This window comes from Typopeltis vanoorti, chromosome 11 (genome assembly GCF_054136105.1).
Source record: "Typopeltis vanoorti isolate ZY-2024b chromosome 11, IOZ_Tvanoo_1.0, whole genome shotgun sequence".
Classification (NCBI taxonomy): Eukaryota; Metazoa; Arthropoda; class Arachnida; order Uropygi; family Thelyphonidae; genus Typopeltis; species Typopeltis vanoorti.
Genome location: NC_143559.1, coordinates 73,087,649 through 73,102,836, shown reverse-complemented (window position 1 = coordinate 73,102,836; position 15,188 = coordinate 73,087,649). Strand labels below are relative to the sequence as shown.

Here is a 15,188-nt window from a genome sequence, read left to right as displayed (position 1 = left end):
TGTTGGTTTAATAAAAATTTGAATTTTTTGAATTAAAAATTTTACAACTTGGAAGCTACTGTTGTAAACAATTTTTAATACTTCTCTTCACTTGGTTTATTTTTAAGCATGGACTGAATTCTTCAGCAAATAAACAATCATCAATCAATCATAAATACGATTAATGTATATATTTTATTTATAGGTTTTAGTTCAAGGGGACATATTTTTGAATGCATCACTGACAGAAGCATTCTGTATGGCTATCGTAGAAGCAGCAGCATGTGGGTGAGTAAATATAGTTATTTCTAATTATTTGCAGAAGTTGAATTGGAAAGCAGGACACAGGAGATATATTTTTCATTTCTGGAGGGGAAAAAAAAACATTAGTATAATCCTTCCAGTTATCAAAAAAAAAAAAAACCTGATAAAATAATTAGAAGCTTAAATAGGTTAGAAAAGATACTCATAAAAAACAAAGGCTGTTGTCCTCTCCCTCTATTTTCTTTTAAATGTAACTTTTAGGTATTTTAGTATTGATTAGTAGAACTGCATAAAAATTTAAGAACCTGTAAATATTGAATATTTTAATATGTTTGATAAATATGATATTATGGGATTGCTTAAGAGTCACAAAGCTAGATAATCAGGAGAAGACCTCCACATAGCCTTTTAAGTCATGTGAAGAACTGACCAGTCTTCTGACATAATATTCAACCCTTCTCATAGTGCATTCCATTAGTAGATATCTACCTGAATATGAAACAAATGGAAATGGGCTGGCAATTTGAGATTTAGCTGGCTAAATTATATCCTGCATTGGCATAAACCAAAACAAAATGATTGTGCAACGTGATGAAATTCTTGGCCAGGTGAATCGTCCAGTTAAACAAGCCACTGCTGTTTTCATCAGGGAACCAGAGCAAACAGTGAAAGGTCAGCTACTAGAATAAATTTAGCATTGCCAAAATTCAAGATAGGCACTATCAATTCATACAGAAAGGCTTAGAGTTTGTTCGTTATCCATAAAAAACTTAACAGTATAACTAACATGAAGAGGAAAAAACTTATTTATTAAACTTGCTAATATTTGGCTGGTTTTCTATCCAGCATCATCAGAGCACATTGAAACTATGAGAGGCACACAGCACTAAACCAAGTAATTGTAGAAACAATTTAAATTGTAACGGACATCTAATGTCCTTATGTGCTGCTCTCTATGGATCAGATAACTACAAAGTTATTGTTGGAAGTTTTTCCACTTGGTTATACTATAAATTAAATATGCCAAGAAATTATATTTTTAGTTTAATCCTTTATCCAAGTGTAAGCAAACAAAGTTTGCACCTGAAGTAACTTCAGGACTGGGCAACTCATATGTAGAGGCTAACTTGCCTTAGTATCCCATAATGCAAAGTACATATCCTTACGGACATGTATAATGCTATGCATTATGGGAAGGGTCACTACCCAGACTGGTTTTGACCTTTATTGAGGTCTCATCAGTTTCTTCATTCCAGCATTGGTATTATGGCTAATACCAATTTAGACAAATTGGTATTAGCCATACCAATTTGTCTAAACATTTCCTTCTCTCTGCCTTCCACATTATCAGGTGTATAGCAGAACCCTACTAAATATTTCATCCTATCCACTTCACACCATACTGCTTCAAAACCATTGTCAGTATTTGCTCCTTGCATCTCCTCCCTTTTTGCTTTGTCTGTTTTTACAAAAGACTACATATCTCTCCATCTCTATTCCTGTCAGAATGTCATCCTCTTTCAACGATGTCTCACTTCTCACTTATACCATCAATTTTTGGGCTAATAAACTCTATCAATGCTATAATTGCATTCTCTTTGTTTTGAATACTTCTAGCATTTGTAAACATACAGACTGGTTCATTTCTGTTTCTAACAAGTCCCACTAACCCCCCACTTCTCAGACATGACTCTACACACTCTCCCCTATCTATTCCTGTCTATTGTCACTGATATCACACCTCTCCCCAGACCTAAATATCACCCCCACATCCTTGATTGTCTTAATCCTTTTTTGCACATTTGCACATCTACTCCTGAAGCCATTATCCACACTTTTTGCATAGTGTCCCCTGTCCACCCTGCCCCCCCCCCCCGTTTCCTTGTCTGCTCTGTGTTCCTTCTCTTTTATTCTCTTCACTCACACCGCTTACTTCTCCATTCACAGACTTGCCTACCTTACTCTCCTGCTTTTCCAAAACACCACTTGCTTCCTCAGGTCTTGCATTCACTTCAGTTATTCTCTCGCAGCAACAGTCTGTCCAACTGACTCACACAAATCCATTCAAATGTAGCCCATCTCTTTTATATCTGTCCCTCAAACTCATCCCACACATTCACCAAATGAACTCCCTTCTCCTCACACAGCTCTTCTAGCATACAATTCATAATTCTCACTTGCCTTCTCAACTTATCATTAGCACTGGGTGCACCAAATGTGTGAATGTCAGCTTTCTGTTGGATAGTGAGCCAATGATGAAACTGACATTTGGTGTGAATCCTTCCCTCTCATGCTGAATAACGCAGGATGACTAATGTTCAACACTTCTGTTCTTCTTTGTAATTGAGGTTGACTGACTGCTGATTTTCGGGTTATTTTTGATTTTAATGGTACAGACTGAACATAATCTATTTAATTTATTATGAAGATTTCATTAATTGTGGCTTTGCATTTTTATAATTTCATGCTGTTCTAGTTGCTTTCTTTGTCTGCCATGATTCTTTGTATTTTGTACTTTTTTCATGTTGTCATTTGCCATGCTTAATTTATGTTTCCTGCCAGTCCTTTGTGTTTTGTTGATAATATATGGTTTCCTGTCATTTCCTTTTTTCATTTTCCACAATTTCCTTTGTTCTGTTTCTAGTGATTTCTTTTATTTTTCATGATTTGTTTTGTTATATTTCTGGTGATTTCCATTATCTTATTTCTTGCAGTTTCCTTTGTTATGTTTTTCACTATTTCTTTTGTTCTGTTTCTTGCAATTTCCTTTGTTCTGAATCCTGTAATTTTGTTTGTTTCATGAACAAACAAAATGATTTCTGGCAATTTCTATTGTGTTATTTCCAATGACTGATTTTATTTCTCACAATTTCTTTTGTTTCATGAAAATGAAGTATGGGATCATAAGTACATAATTCACTATAGTGAACCTTGCAGTATAACAAACAATGTCTCTGGTCCCTAGGGGTTCATTATAGTGATTGGCTGCTGTAGTTCCACATATATTGGAGAGCAATATCCAGTTTTAAAATTTGGGAAACGAAGATGGGATGTAGAATTTATGCTTGGTGGGGACATATTGTTGGAGGTGGAGGAAATAAGAGATCTTGGGATGATAGTGGATAAGGATCTGAAATTTAGGAGACATATTGCCAAAATTGTGAGGACAACACAAAGAATTCTGGGAATGATATGGAGGACACTGACTTGTAGAAGTAAGGAGATTCTTGTTCGATTGTGTAAGGCTTTGATTAGGCCACACATGGACTTCTGTGCACAGATTTGGTCACCTGGTTTTCAAAAGGATGAAGAGATGTCGGAAAGGATCCAGAGGTGACTTACAAAGGTAGTGTCTGATCTCTGGAATGTAGAATATGAGGAAAGTTTGAGAAGATGCAATTTACAGAGTCTAATGGATAGAAGGGAGAGGGGGTGATATGATAGAGACCTACAAGTTAGTAAGGGGTTGTTATAGGATCAATGTTGGAGAGGTTTTACACCAAATGGTGAGATATCAGTAGAGAACATCCCCTGAAAGCTGTACAAAGGGGGGGGGGGAGTTGAGCAGGGGAGTGAGAAGCAGGTTTTTTTTGGATGCAGATTTGTGAATGATTGGAATACTTTGCCTGAGCGTGTGGTGTCTGCAGAGAATTTGAGTGTGTTTAAGGCTCGGTATGATGAGTTGTGTGTATGACAAAAGACTTCCTAGATGACTCTTTGACTCCATGGGGGCTTGGGATAATACTAGTAATACTATTAATGATATTGTTTCTAACAGAAGTCTTCATACGGTTGGTGACCACCCAGGGATCACTTCATGAAGTGACCATAAGATATCCTCTGATAAGATGATTAAAACTATTAACCATGATCTTCACATTCCCTCTGTTATGTACTGCCTAGGGTCTTTCAAAAACTTTCATTCTCTTTGCTCCCAGATGCCATCTATATTATTCTATTCTATATTACCATTAATTAAAACCACAACGATTGTCCTTTTTGAATTTACTAGGTTAATTTGCCTATACATTTCCTTCTCACTGCCCTCCCTCCAATTTTCCAGGTCTATAGCAACATTGAACTAAATATTTTATCTTGTATACCTCTACTGCATACTCTGCCATGTCAAAACCACTGCCACCTCCACCTTCTTCTTAAATAGCTTCTCCAATTTGGAGGTTACAATCATGTTATGCCAGAGTGCCTGATCCTCTGCCAATCTTTTGATCTCATAATAGCTCTTGTTACCCATTTGTTTCTTTACATCATCAGCAACCCAAGAAGTTCTTGGTCTGCTAGATCTTTCCCTCTTATTTTCCCTCCAGTACTCCCAGAGACGTTTTTCCTTGCTGATCCTCTTAATATATGTCATCTTGCACTTTCTCTTTATAAGGTCTTCCACGAGTGCTCTCTATTGGTTCTCATTAACTTCAATACCTCTTCATTAGTTTTTTTTTCTTGTTCTAAGAAATCTTCAGTGCTCTCCTATAGCACCACATCTCAAAGACCTGCAATTTCCTGATTATGGATTTTCTATATGACCATGTCTCACGTCCAGAATTCAATGTGGACCATATATAGGATTTTATTATTCTTATTTTAGTCTGTTTATTTATTCCATAGGATCATTAGTAATTTATTATTCCACAGTGCTTCTTTTTTTCCATCTAAATAATTATGAGCCTTTACATTTTGAATCAATCCTGTTGATACTCTTAAATTTGTGTTTTGTTGCTGTTTTTTACTTATTACCATATACTTTTTTTGCTGTATTTAATATTAAGCCATAATTCTGACTCTTTTTGATTAATATTTTAACCATATTTTGTAACTCTATTTTTGATTTCGCTATGAACACCAAATCGTCAGCAAATCTAATATTGCTAATTCTAATTATTATTTTATTGCACTTACTATTTCTTCTTTAAGCAGTGGTGTAGCTAGAGCTTTTGCTGCCCGGGGCGGTCCCTGAGTTTGCCTCCCCTCTCAATACACACCAAAAATACTACAAAAAGTCAAAACAATGTATAGGGAAATAAATTAAAACACTATGTTTATTTTTTAAATAAAACTTTAATTTCAACATTCTAAAATGTTATTTTTCTTGCTTTCCTGTAAAATCGTCGATGACATTGGCAAAGTCTATTTCATAATAATGTAGGTAACTCTTAACCTATTTTATTTAGAAAAACTCCTCTCACATCTAGCAACACCTACAGCAATTCTGAGGAAAATTCACATTAGTATTACAATAATTGGAAATGAGTTCTCAAGACTGTATTTTAGAAATAACTGCAAAAGTTCGAAAAGGATCAAAGTGTCATCCAGGGTAGACTGCCCCCTCTGCTCCTCCCTAGCTATGCCTCTGTCTTTAAGTATACCTGGATTTTTTGAATGAACATTGATTGTAGGTTTGCAATAAACAGAACTGTTTATTGCAAACCTACAATAGAACAGAACTTAACAGAACTGTATAATGACCAGGCCTATGGTCATTATACAGTTTTGTTGGATATTCTTTTCATCTTTGTATCTTGTCTTCTGGATTTATAATAACATTCTTATTCTTATCTTTTAACTGTTGGCTTGTTCTTTTCTTTTGGTTATTAATAAATTTTATTTTTGAATGTAACTCTACAATTTTATTTTCTTTATCTAATTTCTCTACTTCTAAGCAATTATTATTGATCCATATATGTTTTTCTTCCCTACATTTATTTTTTATTTGTCTGTATAACTTTTATATTCTTCATCTCCATTTGGGTTATTTTTAGGATCTTCTTTTATCTATTCGTTCTAGTATCTCTTCAGTCATCCATATTTTTTTAAATTTACTCTTTGTTTTTGCAGTACATTTTTCTGCTGCAGTCAGTATTACTTCTTTTATCTTGATCCATTTGTGGGGTCTTCTTTTTTTTCAATATACTGTGCTATATTATTCTGAAACAGTCTTGGTGTTACTATTATTTAATTTATCTGTATTTCACATTAATGTTCTAAATCTATTAGTACTATGGAAACTGTGGCCCTGAGGAAAAATAATATCAGCAGGATGGAGATAGTGGAGATGTGAATGCTTAGGTGGATGTGGTGTGTGACCAGAAAGGATTGTCTGAGAAATGATTATGTAAGGGGGATGGTGAATGTTATGAACTTAGGAGCAAAGATACAGGAGGCTTTTTTAGCTTCATATTTATTGTAATTCAAACAAGTCTGTGGTCTGATCCACAGTCAGCACTCAGCTGACTGTGGATCAGATCAGTGACTACACATACACGAATGTGTATGTGTAGTCAGCACTCGGTGAATGTGTAGATTACGAATTTAAGGACAGTTTTTTTAACTACAGTTACACAGTTTTATCTGTATACATGCTCCAAATGAAGAAAAAAAATTATGCCGAAAAAGAGTTGTTTATGATGAATTAAATAAGATCTATGGGGAATGTCCAAAGAGGGATGTAAAAATTATTATAGGTGATTTGAATTCCAAGATAGGCAAAGAGGATACACACAGGCCAACCATTGGGAAATATAGTTTACATAATGAGACTAACAGAGGCATAGTGAGGCTATGGACAATGTGGCCCTGGCCATAGGCGCAGAAATTGAGATTTTTAAAGGTTTTTTTTTTTTTTTTAGACCACTGCAATTTTCTTTCCTGGCCATAGGCATCAAAATTGCCATAAACGCCAATCGTGCAATTTTCTTTCCTGGCCATAGGCGCCAAAATTCCTCACGATATCTCTGGAGACTAACAATAATGGGACTAGATTGATCAACTTTACTTCTTCAAGAAATGTGATTATTGGTAGTATACAATGTTTAATCATAAAGATATTCATAAAATGACCTGGAAGTCTCCCGATGGAGACACCTTTAACTAAATTGATCATCTTTTACTAGATGCAAGACACCTATCCAATTTGATGGATGTTAGAATCTACAGTGGAGCAAATATTGATTCTGATCACTATTTGATTATATGAAAGATTAGAAGCAGAATCTCTAATGCAAGGAAGATATATGGGTCCCATGCTAAAAGTTTAATAAGGAAAGATTGAGAAGGAATTAGAAGTTAAATCCAAATATGGTGAGAGAATCATTGAAAACCTATCTGGTCTAACCATTGGTGAGAGTGTTAATGAAGCTTGGGATGTTCTTAGGGATGTCATAGTGACAACAGCAGACATAATATTAGGAAAAGTCAGTAGAGTTAAGTATAGCCATTGGTTTGATGCAGAATGTGAACGTATGACTGTATTAAAAATGAGGCATGTAAACAAATGCAGCAGAGGAACCACACTCGTAAAGCTGTGGCAGAATATCATTTGGCTAAAAAAGAAGAAAAAAGAGTGCATAAGAATAGAAAGAAGAAATTCTATGAGGATGAACTTAAGGAATTGGAAATCTCAAAAGTATGAATGAAAGCACATTTTTCTATCAAAAGTTAAATAGTAGTCGGAAAGATTTTCAGCCTAGAACAACATTATGGAGGGTAATTTTTAGTGGGAATGAAATGATACTAGAAAGATGGGCAGAGCATTTCGATGAACTATTGAATTCAAATGCTGCAATACTGAGAAGGACGCTGACCTGCAGAGATAAAAGAGTTATCATTCTGTTGTATAAGGCCCTGATCAGACTATACCTAGACTATTGTTCTCAGATTTGGTCCCCAGGATTTGAAGGGGATAAATTGACTGTGGAAAGGGTACGGAGGCAGATAACAAAGATGGTTTCAGGACTGTACAATATAAATTATGAGGATCGACTGAGGGAATGTGGACTGCAGAGTTTGGTGGATAGAAGAAGGAGGAGAGGTGATATGATCTAGACTTTTAAACTGTTGAGAGGTGGTTATAGGGTTGACACTGGGGAGTTCTTTTGCTTTGTGGAATGGTGGGAAGGAGCAATGACAAGGGTACAATCCCTGGAAGTTACAAAAGGAGGCTGTGTGCAAGAGGGTGAGGAGTGGTTTCTTTGCAAGGAGGGTGGTTGAACTTTGGGATGCATTGCCTGAGAGAGTGGTTGGAGTGGGAACGGTCAATGGATTCAATGAGTGGTATGATAAACTTTGTATTTCCTAAAAACGACCTCCCACAAGGAATCTTTTGACTCCATGGAGGCCTGGATAATAATAATAATAATAATAATAATAATAAATATATTTGGTTAATTAGATGATATGGAACAGAGCCAAGATCTAGAAGCAGTTGTAACCAGTACCAACCAATGTAGAAGTGGAGGCAGCTATTAAAAAACTTAAGAACAATAAGCCCAAGGAATGGATAGGATACAAGCAGAAGAAGTCCTGATACAAAATACTTCAAGCAGATGTGTTAACTTTTCAACAAAATCTGAATTAATGAAACAATTCCAGATGAATGGAATCTGAGCATCATATGTCCTATCCATAAGAAAGTGATGTAACTATGTTCTAACTATAGAGGAATTAATTTACTATGTACAACTTATAAAATTTTCTCTAACATTCTATTTCAGAGACTTAATCCCTATGTAGAGAATGCTACTGGCAATTATCAGTGTGGATTCTATCAAAGAATATCTACAAATGATCAGATTTTTAATATATGCCAATTACTTGAGAAATGTAATGAATTTGGAATTGAAACACACCACCTTTTGAGCCGCATATGATAGCATAGATAGATCTAACTTATTTATTGCAGTGGAGGAACTACAGATTCTGTGAAAGCTTATTGCTTTAGTTAAAGCTACAATGAGAAATACTCGTTGTCAGATCAAAATTCAGAACATATTGTCTGATTCAATATATATATAAAATGGTGTTTGACAAGGGGATGGCTTAGCTTTTTTACTGTTTAACATAACACTTGAAAACGTTTTCAGAGATTTTGGTATTAATACAAGGGGAACTATTTCTACAAGTCAGTACAAATTATGGCATATGTAGACAATATCGATATTATAGAAAGGGCATGAAAAATAATGGAAGAAACTTTCATCAGTTTAGAAAAGGCAGCAAAGAAGATGAATTTGCAGATTAACCAAGAAAAAACAAAGTAATTGCCAGTAACTAGAAAGATTTGTGATACATGGTTTTATATGCTTGGGGTCAGAATTTAATTGTAAAAATGATATCAGTACTGAGATTTAGAGACGTATTCTTTCCACGAATAGATGCTTTTGTGGACTCTTAGGAAACACCTAAAGTCACATCTGATCTCAAGAAAAACAAAGATAGCAATGTACAAAGTACCTGTAAGACGAGTGTTAACTTATGCTTCCAAAAACTTTATCAATGGCAGATGAAAGATTGCTAGATCTGTTTGAAAGAAGAGTTCTGAGATATATTTTTGGAGCAGTACAAGAGAATGGTGTGTGTGTGTGGAGGAAAAGATATAACTATGAGCTATACAGATTATTTAATGAGCCAGACTTTATTATTAAGCACATAAAAATAAATAGATTAAGTTAGGCTGGACACATTATACGCATGGATAGTAATAGAATAGTTAAGATGTTTAATGCTAAACCGGAAGGGAAAAGAAAAATTGGAAGACCTAAATTAAGATGGGAAGATGGAGTGATGCAAGATATTAAGGTTTTAGGAGTCAAAAATTGGAGGAGTTTGGCATTGAATAAGGAAGACTGGCAGAAGTTTCTGAAGAAGGCAGAAATTTATTGCAGTGGAGGAACTACAGATTCCTCCTCTGCAATAAATGAGCTCGACAGTCCACGTGGACTGTCGAGCCAATGATGATGATGATGATGAACGTCAGGTTCCTTGGTATTGCCATTCCCATACTCATCAGGTGTGAGTCCCTGAGGACTCTCCACCTTGGATAGGCATAAATCCTCTGCTATCGTCAAACAGCATTCTGCTTTCCTTTCTGTTCTGTCTATCTTCATAAAAAACATATCCCTCCATCTCTATTCCTATTAGGTTTTCAACTTCATCCAACCACATCTCACTTATTCCAACAATTTTTTGATGACTGAATTGAGGGGGCGCTAGTGGGCCAAGTACTGCGGACGTGTTTTGAAGAGCTCCTGATTCAGATAAGTTTTTACTAGGAATAATAAAGTATATATGCGTAATTGTTTGAGTAAGAGTGGCTGTAAACGTTGTACGCTACCGGTATTATTAGTGTGGGTTTTTTTTTCTTGTCTAAACTAAATTACGAAATCGTTATTATTAGACCTAGTAACCGGCAGAGAGAAAAAAAAAAAAATGGCGGCGGCATTGTCATTCCATGATTTGAATGTAGATTTCAGTCGTTTCGTTAAGTGTGAGGTCTGTTATATGTATTCCTTCGATTACATAAATGATTTGTGGATGTTTAGTGCGGATGGAAGAAGGGTGTGTGCGAAGTGTGACCTGAACGAAGAACTAATGAATGCGAATATGAAATTGATGACAGAAAGTGCTAGTACTGATTGTGTTGCGATTGCACGTTTGAAAGAAATGGATGGTGAGCAAGAGAAGCGAAAAAATGTTAAAAAATAAGGAAAAAAGAAAAAGAGCGATTTGACAACCGTAACGGATGTTAAAAGGGACGAAAGTGAGGTGGAAAGAAACGAAATTGAGAGAACGAATGAAAGTAGAACTTGCGTAATGCAGAAATCGCAAGTAAAAAAAATCGAAAGAATAAATGATGGCGAAAGTTCGACGCATGTTGGACCGAAAGTACTGAAACAAAGAAAGATGAATGACAGTAAAAGTGAGAAGAATGATAGCGAAAGTTGGATGCATGTTAGTCCAAAAGTACGGAAACAAAGAAAGATAAATGAGAGTGAAAGTGAGAAGAATGATAGTGAAAGTTGGACGTATGTTGGACCGAAAGTACGGAAACAAAGAAGGATGAATGAGAGGAAATGTGAGAAGAGGGGGTCGAGAGTTAGAAAGTTAGAAAGATTTAATGATAGAGAGAATGTGTCGCGAGGTTCGGAAAGTGAATTAGATTGGATGAGGCAAGAAATGAAATGGATGCGGAATGAAATTAAGAGAATTCAGGTCAAAACTATTAAAATAAATCATGATGGCATGAAAGAGTTAACGAAAGATGAGCGAGTGGCGTTGTATGGCGACTCCATTATTAAAGGTGTGCTAGAGGATAAAATGCACAAGTATGTTTTCCAGGCGGTAAAATAAGTAGAGTGATTGAGGCATTGGATGTGAGGCGGGAGCGAGCAAAAGAGTTAATTGTATTAATTGGTACAAATGATTTGAGAGAGAACAAAGAGCATGTCAAAATGAATGTCAAGAGACTGCTTGGAAAGATAAAAGAGAATAGTGTGACAGGAAGGGTGGTCAGTGTGTTACCTAGGTATGATTGTGGTGAAATGAGGCGGAGAGCAAGGATTATGAATGGTATTCTGGCTGAAATGTGTGAGGAGATGGGTGTACAGTTTGTTAATGTGTGGAATGAGTTTGAGGGACGAAGTGAGCTGTATGGGAGCGATGGACTGCATTTGAGTGGTTATGGTGTGAGTCGCTTGGAGAGACTGCTACTGGAAGGTAGAGAAGTGAATAGAGAAAATGAATCAGATCGAGAGGGGAGTGATGTGGAAGAGCAGGAGAGTAAGACAGGAGAGATTGAAGAAGTGGAAATGAATGGAGAGGTGAGTGGTATGAGTATAGAAAATGAGAGAATGGGTGTGCAAGAGGAGCAGGGAAACGAGGAGGCCCAGGGTGGACAGGGATACACAGTGTGAGAAAGGTGGATGCTCCAAGAGGAGGTGAAAGCATGTGTAGGCAGGAAAGTAATGGGATGACCAGGGATCAAGAGGAAACAGATGTTGTTGCAAAGGGTTCTAAAATGAAGAAGCAGAAAGAGAAATGGCCCCAGTCCAGCATGGAGAGAGCACATCGAGTGAATGGTATCAGTGGAACTAGCTGTAGATCCAGAAATGAGTTGTTGTGTTTGTATACCAATGCTAGAAGCATAAGAAACAAGGCGGATGAAATGGTTGCACTAATTGTGTCTGTGTACCCAGAGATTGTTGGAATAAGTGAGACATGGTTAGATGAAGACGACATCCTGACAGGAATAGAGATGGAAAGGTATGATGTGTTTCGTGAGGATAGAAGGGATAAAAAGGGAGGGGGAGTGCTATTGATGATAGAGAAAGAGTTATGTCCATACAAGGTAGAGATGCAAGAGGGAAATAGGGCCAGTGGTTTTGAGGCAGTATGGTGTGAGATAGAGGTGAATAGAATCAAATACTTGGTGGGATGTTGTTATAGACCTGGTAATGTGGATGGTGGTGATAGTGAAATGTATAGTCAAATAAGCCAAGCAAATAAGAAAAGGGTGATCATTATGGGTGATTTTAATTATGGCGATATAGACTGGATTGAAGAGATAGCGACTGGAAGTAAAGAAAATGAGTTTCTTGAGTTTTTGAGGGATAACTACCTCAGACAGTATGTAACAGAGGGCACACGAGGATTAAGGGTCTTGGATTTGGTCATCTCATCGGAGGATGTAATTATAAATGAGGTGTCAAATCATCCACCAATTGGTGAAAGTGACCATGAGGTGATTACCTGGGTGGTTTCCAGCAGTGCAAGGACCCCTGTGAAAAAAGGGTATATGTGGAACTACAAGGGGGGTGATTATGAAGAGCTCAGGAGACAGCTTGCAGATGTAGCATGGAATGAGGAGTTAGCTGGAAAAGAGATCAATGCAGCTTGGGGGATTTTCAAAAACTATTTAGTAGATGCAATGTCTAAATGTATACCACGGGTGAGAAGGTTGAATAAGGTAGGTGTGAGATGGATGAATAAAGAGATTAAGCATGCAATACAGAAAAAAAAGGCATTGTGGAGACAGCATAAGAGAAGTGGAAGTAACCAATTTCATGAGGTCTACAAAGACCAGGCAAGGAGGGTGACTTGGTTGGTGAGAGTAGCTAAAGAGAGGTATGAACAGCAGTTAGCTAATGAAGCCAAAAAGAATCCTAGAGAGTTCTTTCGATATGTAGCCAGCAAAAGAAAGAATGATTATGGAAGGATGACATTGATTGGAGGAAATGGTATAAAGACAGCTGTTGCAGAATGTGTTGTGGAGATACTTAATGAGCAATTCATAAAGATCTTTCAATCTTGTGAATGTGACTTCATGGAGAGATTAAGAGCAGTTGATGATGGGGAGGAGAGACTGACTGTAAGTGAGCAAGAGGTGTTTGGGGAGTTGAGTAAACTAGATGTAAATAAGGCTGTGGGACTTGATAATATATCACCACGTATTCTGAAGGAGTGTGCCAGAGAGTTGACACCTGCCTTGACATATTTTTTTAATACGAGTCTTGCACTTGGTCAAGTTCCTAAAGAGTGGAAGGAGGGCAAGATTGTGCCACTTCATAAAGGAGGTGATCGAACTCAAGCATCAAACTATAGGCCTATCTGTGTGTCAGGTGTTGTGGTTAAGTTGTTGGAGAAGCTTGTGAGAACTAGGATCCAGAGTTGGGTTGACAACAATGGTATAATCTTTGATGGACAGCATGGATTTGCTAAAGGGAGGTCATGTTTTAGTAATCTACTTACTTATTACAATAAAGTGACTGCTTCCTTGGACAGAGGAGAAGGATACACAGTAATATACTTGGATTTCGCAAAGGCTTTTGATAGAGTACCTCATGATAAGTTGACAGTCAAACTAGAGCAGATGGGGTTGGATATTAGATTAGTGCATTGGATTGGAGACTGGCTATCTGATAGGTATCAACAAGTTGTGTATGGGGGTGCAATATCCAGGAAAAGGAAAGTCACTAGTGGAGTGCCTCAGGGGTCTGTTTTAGGGCCATTACTATTTAACTTATATATTAATGATATTGGTGAAGATTTGGATGGAGATATTCAGTTGTTTGCAGATGATGCAAAGTTGGGACGAACCATAAAGAGTAGTGAAGATGTTGTGGCCTTGCAAGAAGACTTGAATAAATTGAGTGATTGGGCAAGCAAATGGGGATGTGAGTTCAATGTTGCAAAATGTAAAGTTTTAAAATTTGGAAAACAAAGATGGGATGCAGAATTTATGCTTGGTGAGAATATATTGTTGGAAGTAGAGGAAATAAGAGATCTGGGGGTGATAGTGGATAAGGATCTAAAATTTAGGGGACACATCGCCAAAATTGTGAAGACAACACAAAGACTTCTGGGAATGATGCGGAGGACACTGACATGTAGAAGTAGGGAGATACTTGTTCCAATGTATAAGGCTTTGATTAGGCCACACTTGGACTATTGTGCCCAGATTTGGTCACCGGGTTTTCAGAAGGATGAAGAGATGTTGGAAAGGGTCCAAAGGCGACTGACTAAGGTAGTTTCTGACCTCTGGAATGTTGAGTATGAGGAAAGAACTTCCCCTAATTTGCAGAGTCTCGTGGAGAGAAGGAAGAGGGGAGATATGATAGAGACCTACAAGTTGGTAAGGGGTTGTTATAGGATCAATGGTGGAGAAGTTCTACAGAGAATAGTGGGAGATCAGGGGAGAACCAGGGGTCATCCCTGGAAACTGTATAAGGAGGGTGTGAGTAAGGGAGTGAGAGGCAGGTTTTTTTCGTGCAGAGTTGTGAGTGATTGGAATGCCTTGCCTGAGAGCGTGGTGTCTGCAAGTAGTTTGAATGTGTTTAAGACACGGTATGATGAGATGTGTGTGTAAGATAAAAGGACCTCCTAGATGAGTCTTTGACTCAATGAGGTCTTGTTTAATAATAATAATAATAATAACTCAATTGGTGCAACAATTTTGTTCCTATATTTTGGATACTCTAGCAGTCATAAACAAACATAATAGTTCATTTCTAGGTCTATAACATGTCCCACTGACACTACTTATCTGGTGTGACTCTTCTATACCCCCCCCTGGCCATTCCATCATTAAACCATCCTACTACCTTCCCCTAGACTCACTCACTCCTGTCCCCCCCAAGTAAATCCCATCCATTCCTTTT

At 37.1% G+C, this 15,188-nt stretch overlaps 1 protein-coding gene across 6 annotated transcripts in view; it reads left to right on the top strand.

Annotated features, from left to right (window-relative positions):
- PIG-A (phosphatidylinositol glycan anchor biosynthesis class A) overlaps positions 1–15,188 on the top strand; it is a 187,048-nt gene that overhangs the window by 113,265 nt on the left and 58,595 nt on the right. For all 6 annotated transcript variants that reach the window (XM_090400369.1, XM_090400371.1, XM_090400367.1 and 3 more), the window contains one exon: positions 185–267. In XM_090400369.1, coding sequence (XP_090256495.1) covers positions 185–267 — 83 coding nt within the window. The remainder of the gene's footprint in view (positions 1–184; positions 268–15,188) is intronic.